The 11321-nt window shown below is 29.5% G+C and overlaps 1 protein-coding gene and 1 long non-coding RNA gene across 3 annotated transcripts; one reads left to right on the top strand and one right to left on the bottom strand.

Annotated features, from left to right (window-relative positions):
* The first annotated feature begins 6842 nt into the window (after positions 1 to 6842).
* Positions 6843 to 8644, top strand: LOC140435638 (uncharacterized). Its single transcript, XR_011950206.1, has 3 exons — positions 6843 to 7292; positions 7344 to 7533; positions 7589 to 8644. It is a non-coding gene; the product is annotated as an uncharacterized lncRNA (long non-coding RNA).
* Positions 8645 to 9720: 1076 nt separating this feature from the next.
* LOC140435636 (uncharacterized) lies at positions 9721 to 11117 on the bottom strand. 2 transcript variants are annotated; one of them, XM_072524369.1, is made up of 5 exons: positions 10599 to 11117; positions 10368 to 10534; positions 10211 to 10318; positions 10088 to 10159; positions 9721 to 10030 (listed from the first exon to the last, which is right to left on the bottom strand). In XM_072524369.1, exons 1-5 carry the CDS (start codon positions 10829 to 10831, stop codon positions 9780 to 9782), a joined length of 831 nt encoding a protein of 276 aa, XP_072380470.1. In that variant the 5' UTR covers positions 10832 to 11117; the 3' UTR covers positions 9721 to 9779. The 2 variants fall into 2 exon arrangements, with proteins under 2 accessions (XP_072380470.1, XP_072380469.1); XM_072524368.1 differs by having other exon boundaries at positions 10088 to 10318.
* Positions 11118 to 11321: the final 204 nt, after the last annotated feature.

Below are 11321 nucleotides of genomic sequence, written 5' to 3'. Positions count from 1 at the left end.
AAATAAATATTTCATATGATAAAACTATACATGAATCGCAATTAATAAATCAAAATGGTAGATTATCTCAACTAAATAGTACAGTTCAAATTAATGACACTCCATCTATATCTGGTATTAATAACAACAATTTAAAACATAATTTTAATAAATCAACGCCTGTTAGTGCATCGCAAAATTACTGTAATACAATAGATGATTTATACAGAAAATTTACAAATATGAATAAAGAAGAACAAATTAAAATTAGAGAATTAATATTAACATATTCAGAACTCAACAAATCAGTTCCTGATCTAGACGATCAGGACAAATATTATTAAAAAAATAAAACAAATTATGAGTTATACTAACAACTCACTGAAAAACATTAGTTTGATGCAATGGAACATGAATGGCTTTCAATCCAATAATTACAACCTGAATATCTTGATATCAGAACATTCTCCTGATATCGTTATGTTAAATGAAACCAAACTTAAACCTCATCAAATATGTAGAATCAAAGGTTATGATGTAATTAGGGAAGATATAGAAAATGGAGCAGGAGGTATTGCCACACTCATTAAAAATAATCTAATTTACAGTAGGGTTAATTTAGACTACAAATGGCAAAGCCCTAACTTTAGATATATAGCTATCAAAATAGATAAATATACAATTATAAACATTTACTCAAACCCAAAAAATAAATTATCATATAATTTTTTTGAATATATATATAATAATTGGAACAATGTGCTCATTATGGGAGACTTGAATGCACATCACCCATGTTGGGGTAGTCAAGTAAGTAATAGAAATGGTAACCTTTTATTAAAAATCTTTGACGAGTTTAATTATATATACTTAAATGATGGAAGAAGCACTAGAATTCATACCCCACTAGAGGGATCCAGCCCTGTAGATCTATCATTTGTATCTGACTCTCTAGCAATACAATGTACATGGAATGTCTTGAAAGATTGTGGTAGTAGTGATCATTTTCCTACAATTATTCTAATGAAAATTAACTATAGTGAAGGAAAAAGCATTACAACCAATAAAAACTTAAATTTTAGAAACAACATTAGAGAAATTGATTGGAACAAGTATAGTAAATACATAGAAGAACATTTAAATATAGGAAATCAATCCTATGACCACTTCACAAATATAATTAACCAAGCAGTAAAAATTGCTATTCCAAATAAACAAGGCAGAGGCATAAGAAAACTGCAATATCAAAAAAGAGTACCTTGGTGGGACCAGGAATGCACTGAAATAATAAATAAAAGAAAAGAAGCGTTAAAGGAATTTAAAAATAATTTTAATCTTAATAATTATATCAATGCAAAACACATAATTGCTAAATCAAAACGACTTCTAAAAACAATAAAGAAGCAAAAGTTTATGGAATATTGTGGGAGGATTAATAGAAACGTAGACATCAGCTCTATTTGGCAAACTATAAGAAAATTTAAAAATGCATTCTCTCAACCTTCAAACAATAAACTTCCCAATGAAAAAATAAGTTATGAAATATTAACTAACCTTTCAGTAACTAATATTGAACCGGATTTTGAATTACAGACCATTGATCACTTGTCTAGTGAATTCAATCTCACGGAATTAAAAAATAGTCTATTTTTAAAGAAAAACACATCATCAGGCCTTGATAATATTAACTTTAATATGTTAAAACATTTACCTGAAATAGGGCTAATATGGCTACTAAATTTATACAACAAGGTTAAAGAAAAAACTTAGATAGTAGAGAAGTATACGAACTAATATGTAACTTTTTATTTAAAGTTGGTTACATTATTTAAAAACTAATATCTTACATTACAATTATGTGGCTAAAGGACTAGTTTCCAAGCCAACTCACCAAACACACACACACACACACACACACACACACACACACACACACACACACACACACACACAAGGTTAAAGAAGGTGAACTGATTCCCAATGAGTGGAAAACTCAAATTATTATAAGTATTCCTAAGAACAACAAAATTCAAAATTATAATTTAAAAGCAGAAAATTATAGAGCTCTGGGACTTTCATCATGTGTAGTAAAACTACTGGAATCAATGATTAAAAATAGGCTGGATTGGATCGTGGAAAATCAAAAAACATTTAGCCAATTTCAAGTAGGATTTAGAAAAGGTATGGGAGTTAACGATAATTTAAATTATTTAAATACTTATGTTCAATTGGCTTTCTCACAAAACCAATATGTAAATGCTACTTTCTTAGATATTAAAGCAGCTTTCGATCATGTGAATATTTACATACTATACAGACTTTTTAATAATCTTCATATTCCAGTAGACATCAACAACCTTATATTTCAATTATTCTTAAACAATAGGACTCTATATGTTAAAAATCATTATCACGAAATGGTTGGACCATCGCATACTACACAAGGTCTAATACAAGGCTCACCTTTAAGCCCAATATTATTCAATATTTATCTTAAAAATATATACACAATAATGCCTGAAAATTGTGTACTTCTGTCATATGCAGATGATCTAATTATCTTAACAAAAGGTAGTAATTTTAACCATATAGCAAATCAGGTAAACTTTATCCTATATGAATTATCCAAATGGTTTGATACACATAATCTTAAACTATCCTCATCAAAATGCGAGACTTTGTGGTTTAAAATGAACCGTCCTATTAGTAATCCAACAGATATAAAAATTAATTAATGACTATATAATCCCTAATGTTCTGTCGAAAAAATATTTAGGTATAATATTTAAGCACAATCTAAATTGGTCAGACCAAATAGATAACATGATTAATAAAGCCCAAAAGGGCATTAATATAATACGTGCTCTTTATAGAGTATGGTGGGGATCAGACCCAAGAACACTAAAATTAATATATAATGGCTTGATACAATCACAATTAGATTATGGCGCTAGTATAATTAATAACTTCTCTCAACAAAATTTTATGAAATTAAACCGAATACAATTCCAAGCTTTGAGAACAACACATGGGGTGATGAAATCTACTCCCACTAATGTCATTTTAGCAGAAAGTGCAACTATCGATCTACACCATAGATTTAAATGGATTGCCACGAAATACATAGCAAAGATTAGCACAACTCCAAATCACTCATTATTAAATATGCTTCTAGACTTAAAAAAATATCATGGTTATCAACAAGGATATTGGAAGGGAAAAAATCCAACATATTTGATTGACACTCTAACAGAAGTTAAAAAGTTTTTACCATCAATGAACACAAGTGACATACCAGCCTGCTACTCAAATGAATATGATATCTACACTTATAATGTACCAATTATAAAAACATTATTAAAAAAAATAGTTCCCATAACCTTTGGGAATATTACAATTTTGTAAATTCGTATTACTATAATTACACACAAATATTTACAGATGCTTCAAAAAAACAAAAAAATCAAAACCTTGAGGAAGCCAAAACGGGCATAGGAATACACATACCTAGTATAAATTATTCCTTTTCTGAAAAAATTCCTTCACTTATTAATATCTGTACAGCAGAAATAATAGCTATTCAAAAGGGTCTAATGATTTGTGAGGAAAAAAGTTTTGATAAAGCTATAATATTTACGGACTCAAAGAGCGCTATAGACAACATTAATAACAATATGATAACTGCAACAAAAGATTACACAGTCTTGCAAGTTAAAAAGAAACTATACTATTTAAATAAATATGGAAAAGATATTAGATTATGTTGGATTCCTGGACATAATGATATCAAGGGAAATGAAATAGCTGACAAACTGGCAAAGATTGGGGCTGAATTAAATATTCCTGCTAAAATTCGATTAAGTAACTTGGATATCATGCCATTATTAAAAAATAAAATATGTTCTATGCATCAAAATAATTGGTTAAATTCTTTTCAATATAAAGGCAAGTGGTATAACAACATACAAAATTTTTTTCCTAATAAACCATGGTTTGACACAATCTCATACATAGATAGGCGGCATATTACTACCATTATTAGAATGAGGAGTGGTCATTGCCTGACAGGAGTACATTTATATAAAATCAACATTCGCGATAACCCATATTGTGAATGTGGGCAAATGGATACACTAGAACACATATTTTGGGAATGCCCAATAAACAAAATAAAAGATTATGATGTCTATCAGGAGCTGATCAAAATTAATATTAAAACCCCAATTAACATACCAATGCTTCTATGCGAGATTAACCCTAAAATTATCAAAATTCGAATCAGATTCCTACAGATCAACCATATAAAATTATAACCTTAATAATAACCTATCCAATATTAACATTTAAACCAACGATAAGAAAATAGAAAACATAAATAAAATGTAGATTTGTAGAAAAAATGTCTATATGTCAATGATAATTGATAATAGGGCATGAGATATTCTCAGACTCACGACAGTGGCCCAAAAATTAACAAAACAAATGTACTGGCTGATTATTCAGAAGAATAAAAGCCAAAAAGAAGAAGAAGAAGAACTTCTGTTCATTTTTTATTCCAAATAAAGTTGAATTTAGTAGGTGATTTGCGTTTAATTGCTTGCGATTAAAAATGGATATATATTTTTTTTATGCCTAGATTTTCAGCAACAACTAGATATCTAAGGTTTTTAATCAAATTATGTAAAGGCATAGAACTTAATTGTCTACAAAATTAAAAAATTATAGTTCGATATGCAACATATCTGTATGGATAATAAACATTTTTGATTATTTACCAAGTGTAATTTTTTTGCGTTTTCAATCTTTAAAGTGGATAATATTTTTTTAATTAATTAGATGGCTTTGGTAAAGACCAATTAGTCAGACGATTTTTTCTCTAACTATAATAATTTAAAAAAATAAACAAAAAAATAAACAAAAAAACTTTACAGAAATTTAAAGAAAGCTCATCCTTCTTCACAATAACATTGCTTAAAGTATTAGTAGTGTAAAAGTTACTTTTTTTTGTGTTATTTTTTTTGTGTTTTGCTGATTTGATTTCATTTTGCACCTTTTGGCGTGATTAAATAAGCAGTACAATATATTAATATTCTTATTGAAAATTATACAATTTAAATTTATGGGTAAGCACATTTTGTTATTAACAACTTCATTATAAAATTTATCTATGCTTTGACTATTTAATGAACAACCAAGTAGAATGTGTGTTAAGTCCCCAAGTACACCACATAAACATGAGGAATCATCAATTAAACCAATTTTACACTTATAGCTTGGTGACATTTAGTAACATACATACATAAGTATTCCGTGATTGGTCTATAGTATTTCTACTTCTAGATGACTTAAGTTCTTGGCCGCACTTATATTTTTTAGTTTCTATGACACCTCTACAATCCGTAAATATGACACTTTTGAGTCTATACGTCCTAAGTATATATTTTAGAGCTTCACTTATTGCAAACATTTCTGCTGTATATATCGTTGCCTCATCTGGTAATCTGAACTCTTCATGATATTTTGAGGTGTGATCGTAAAAAGTGGAACCTCTACGAATTTTTTTTGATCCATCGGTGTAAATCTGATAATAGTCAGGCCACCGTTGATTGACCGTTTCGAGGAAGTTGTCGTTTTTGTCAATCTGAAACGTCTTAATTTTTTTAGAAAAAAGGATATGCGGATGTTCTGAAAATATTGGTTGGGTTTTTGATGTGTACAGTACCGACCTGAATTGGGAAAGAGTGGTATAACTTTCACAAATTAGCGGAGTTTTCTTTCTTAGCCAATAAGACTGTGTGAGTACTAAAATTGACAGTTCATGGATAGGAATTATATAACTTGTGGATTTAGCAAATGCTTTTGTGATATTGTTACTAATTAGTTGCCTTCTTAGTTGTAACGGTGGTTCTACAGCTTCTGCTTTCATAATATTTATTGAAGTTGACTTGACATATCCAAGACATATTTTTAGACTTTTGTTTTTTTGGGTTTCTATTTTGTCTAAATGAATTTGTGCCGCTGATCCATACAAATGACTACCATAATCCAGGATAATATTAAATCTATGAATTTCGAGTTATCTACTTGTTGCACTAAGAGGGTTATATATATATATATATATATATATATATATATATATATATATATATATATATATATATATATATATATATATATATCATCATCATCATCATGTGCATGTGCAGCTTTATCAACCGTTTCCAATTACGGTGCAGCCTCCCTTATTTCAATGTTATTTTATGTTCTTATTATTATTCGACGATGTCTTAGTTATACGTTGTTCTAATAATTTGCGCTCATTTGCGCCCATATTTTTCTATCTTGTGCTATTCGAGACCACGTTGTTCCTGTTAATTTTCTAATATCATAATCATATATATATATATATATATATATATATATATATATATATATATATATATATATATATATTTATATATATATATATTTATATATATATATATATATATATATATATATATATATATATATATATATATTTATTTACGGTAACAATTGACTTCCCACATGTAAAGTTGTAGGTTCAATTGGCTTCCGCTGGTCAATTGGCATCCGGTATTCGGATGCCAATTGACCTCTTCAAAATAATATCAGAAACGCATAGTGGATGATATTATAAGGCTCTTTACGCGATATGAACCCGGAATCCAATTGGACCGTTTTTTGATTCGTAAATAAATCGTAGTTCGAGGCAAAAAATAAGCAGCGCCACCATCGATTTGTGTATATTGAGTTGAAGCGATATTCATGTCGTTACAGCTTAGCGGTTCAATTGGCATCTACAGGATGTGATACGATTTTGGAAGCCAGTTAGGCCCATATTTATAGTCGATGCTCAAGTATCGGTCGATGCTTGAGGTCGACCTTGAATGAAATTTGTGTTCTATAAACCGTTCTCAAGTACGAAATCGAGCTTGAGTACGCAGAAATGACAGCTCGTACTCAAGCATCGGATCGACCTGCCTTGAGCACGGGATCCTAACCTAACTTTTGTTGTTTATATTTGTTAAATTTGTTTTCCGATTCGCTTCCAATATATTTTTTTTGTTTTTCTCATTACAATAAAAAATGTATGACGAAGTTGAAGAATATGAGGGTTTCCCCATACTGGACAAGGATTTAGGAGGAATATAACAAGTTTTTATGAGGTTGCCTATTTTCCAAATGTTTCTGGGTGTATTGATTGCACCCACATCAAGATATCTAATCCAGGTGGTAATAATGGGGAAGTATTTCGTAATAGAAAAGGCTTTTTTTCATTAAATGTGCAGGTATAGATTGATCTTTCTTATCCAGGCCCTCATTATATAAATAAATTGCAGGTTGTTTCAGGTCCTAGAAGAGAGATTATGGATATTGTTGTGCGACATCCCGGATCAAGTCATGACAGCTTGATATTTGATCAAAGTGCATTACGAGTTAGAATGGAAAGAGGTGAAATTCCAGGATTATTAATAGGTGACAGTGGATATGCATGCAGACACTATCTACTTACTCCAGTATTACAGCCAGGTATTTATTGATAATTGGCTAAAAAATAGGTTATTTGATGGATATCTCTTTTTAGGTAATGATCAAGAAAATAGGTATAATAGTGCACATATAAGAACAAGAATTGTTGTTGAAAGGCTATTTGGAACCTGGAAAAGATGGTTTCCTTGTGTTCAACGAGGTCTACAAACTAAATTAAATACATCTCTTGCAATAATATGTGCTACAGCAGTACTTTATAATATAGGTTTACAAGAAAATAATAATGATGATGATTTTGTAGAAAATATTGATGTGCCAGTAAATAGAAATGTTAATGATGTGGAACGAGGTTTAAATTTTAGGAGACATTTTATTCACCAATATTTTGCATAAGAATTAAAATACATTATTGAATACTTATCTTATTATAGGTAGATATATGTTAGCATCATCATTAGCTTGATAACACTTTTTATTCATGATTTGTTCTTTTAATTTTTAAAATTTCAATATTTAATTGTATTCCTTATATCTAACCTTTGTTCAATTGGCATTTGTTTGTTTAGTTTGAGAATACATTATTGAATACTTGCATTATGTTAGCTGTAGTATGTTTTATCTTATTTCTCAAAATATCAGCATCATTATAATTAGCTTGATTACACTTTTTGTTCATGATTTGTTCTTCCAATTTTTTATTTTTAAAATTTCAATAGTTTATTTCATTGCTTCCTTATACACAAGCTTTTTTCAATTGGCATTTGTTTAGTTTGATAATACATTATTGAATATTTGTATTATGTTAGATGTAGTATGTTTTATCTTATTTCTGAAAATGTCAGAATGATTATCATTAGCTTGATTACACGTTTTGTTCATGATTTATTTTTCCAATTTTTTATTTTTAAAATTTCAATATTTTATTTTATTTCTTTCTTATATCTAATCTTTGTTCAGTTCAATTCAAAGTTGTTTATTTTGAGAATACATTATTGAATACTTATATTATGTTAAATATAGTATGTTTTTGTCTTATTTATAAAAATGTATTTTTTTATGTTTTAATTTAAAATAAATGAGGGTTTTTCACTCACTATGCTCAGACAACTTAAGCAAGTATGTCTTTACTGAGTACAAGGAGTTTCCCTCCTTTTAATTGTTTATTCCTTTCATAAAACCTTTCCTTACCAAATAAAAATTATACAAATTTAGAATATTAATATTCTTTATTTAAAAAATTATACAGTTATAATTAAATACAATATAAAATAGATTATTTTATTTTATAGCTTCATCAGGAGTAAACTGTAAACAATTAGAACATTACAAAAAAATGATGTAATTATATATATATATATATATATATATATATATACATATGTATATATACATGTATATATTGCAGTGGCAGCAATTTACTAAAAATGATGCAAACTCAGTATTTTAATAATTTTCAGTAAACAACATAAAAATATGATCTATGTAGCAATCAATACTTAAAAAAACTGAAAGAGAAACATACATAATCTAAAAACAAAAGACTATACAACAAATAAAAAGGTAAAACCATATCTTACCAGCTGAAATTAAAATATTAAGAACCTTAAATCTACATTAAATACTATCTAGAAATAAAATAAACAGGAAGGAGAATAGAAAGAAAATAACCAATGTTTTTACAACACAAAGTATATTTTTTTTTTTAATTTTTTTTCGTCTTTATAGAGGGGGGGTCTGAAATCTTCAAAAGACATCTCAGTCCAGTACGCCGCCTGACTGATCTTAGTGCAGGATTCATTCTTCGTAGTCCCGGCGATAGTTCCCGAGGTACTTTAAAACGCCCTCTCGTCGCTGATTCTACGTCAAATGCCTACCTGCTAAAACAGACCCTCCTCTGACATTCAGTGCTCCGAAAGTGAAAAGGCCAGTGTAAGACTGAGTTAACACTATCTTCAGTTGGGAATAAGCCACAATGTTTATTTATATGTTATAGTTACTGATGTTTTGATGTCTATGACCAGATATTGTTACCAAAAATACAAAATTGTGATTTATTTTCTGAAAATAAATCACAATTTTGTATCTATGATAACAGCCCTCTGGTCATATAGATCGAAAAAAATCAGTAAATAAAATATGTAAATAAATATATTGTGGCTTATTCCTAACATTCTCTCTAAAAATGCAGAGTACCCAACAAAGGAAAAAGATCTTTTAGCGCCTGAAAATATACAATTAATTATAGCCAAATTCTAGTAACAAGTCAAACATGATAAAATCTATAATTACCCTTTTTTATAGTCTATTAACTTCAATGAAGCTAATTCAGCTTCATCAGTAGCTCTCTGCCTCTCCTTCTCAGCTGCTTCTCTTAAGGCTTTTGCCCTCAGCATATCTTCTTCCAAAATCTTAATTTTCATCCTGTGAATCTCGTCTTGCTGTCTGATGGTATCCCTCATTTTCTTGGACCGTTGTTTATTTTCAGACAATATTTGTGGTATAGCACCCAGTGCCCTACTAGAAGTAGGAGTGTTTGCTAAAATTGATATTATTGTTAAGTACATATGGCTTTAACTACATTTAAAACACTTACCACTTTGAAGCACATCATCATCATCCTCTTCTGTATGAACAGCAGGTGTCACACTACAAGTATTACCTGAAACTATTATTAAGTGTACAGGAAGACTGCTCAAAATTATTACATCATACTTACATAACAAGTCCATTTCTTTGAACTCTGTAGTGGGAAAGAAGTGAGGGGGGTCAGAGGCTACTGATGGTCCTGCTATTGAGCTTCCCAGCTGGTTGAACTGTTTTTGGCCTACAATTATACTATGAGTAAAGCACAGTTACAAATTTAGTACATTTACCTTTTTCAAAGACTGCTGTGCTATCAAAAGAACAGTCGATGCTGACATCTATATTGGGACCAGCCTCTTCAACTAACTCCAGCACTGCATCACACTCTGGCTTTATCGGGGGACCACCACCTGTAGCTAACATGCTGTGACGCAGTGCTGTTGTTTCTTTGCGTTTCCTATGATAAAAAAAATTATTGGTCAATACTTAAGCATTTGCTTAAACTAATAAAAGTATTCTACCTTTGTTTTAGGTTGTTACACAATTTTCGAAGCTGGTCGCTGGTCCTGATGTTGTTGACCTCAGGCTGGCAGTTATAATTTCTTGTTATTAACTCCCAAGCCATCTTTTTCTCCATTGTCGAAGCACCGTCTGTCCTTTTATTCTCTACCACACCGTTTTCAGTTACCAGCTGGATTAGGAGAACTTTTTCCTTTGTTGAGTAAGGTGCATATTTCATGCCATTTCCACTCATCTAAAATTTAGATAACCAATTTATTTAGCGTACGGCTTATACAGACAATATAATTATAATGATTGTAACGCATTACACACATATAAATATATCCAAAAACAAATATACATGTAAGCATATATTGAACATCTAAAATTATGCCTCAGACACAGTAACAAAATGGAAATTAATTCTCTAGAATAAATATTTTTTATAATATATTACATACCTTAAAATAGTTAATCCAATTAATTCCTTAATTAATAATAAATCCCTTAATTTCAAACACAAAATATTAATACCAAACACAAAATTTCAGTAAGTATACTATACTATAAACCAACTTTGCGCGGGCCAAAGCATAAACTAAATTTGGCGCTAAAAATTTAGTCACAATTATGATAAAATTGACAGAATCTTCTTTTTATTCGATATTTATTCGAAACTTACTTTTACTGTACTAATTTTTCGTGCTTGAGATCAACCTTGTACGAGAATACCCGAAGTATCG

Source organism: Diabrotica undecimpunctata, chromosome 3 (assembly GCF_040954645.1).
Source record: "Diabrotica undecimpunctata isolate CICGRU chromosome 3, icDiaUnde3, whole genome shotgun sequence".
In the NCBI taxonomy this organism is placed as follows: Eukaryota; Metazoa; Arthropoda; class Insecta; order Coleoptera; family Chrysomelidae; genus Diabrotica; species Diabrotica undecimpunctata.
Note: the sequence above shows the minus strand (reverse complement) of the source record. Positions and strands in the feature narration are given on the sequence as shown.

What these genes read in the sequence shown, in the direction of transcription:
- LOC140435636 (XM_072524368.1), bottom strand. Translation starts at nt 10,831, where the DNA reads ATGAGTGGAAATGGCATGAAATATGCACCTTACTCAACAAAGGAAAAA. An exon ending in CACAGCAGTCTTTGAAAAAG is followed by an intron (nt 10,319 to 10,367) that starts GTAAATGTACTA and finishes GTATAATTGTAG; the next exon opens with GCCAAAAACAGTTCAACCAG. An exon ending in TGATGATGTGCTTCAAAGTG is followed by an intron (nt 10,031 to 10,087) that starts GTAAGTGTTTTA and finishes TATCAATTTTAG; the next exon opens with CAAACACTCCTACTTCTAGT.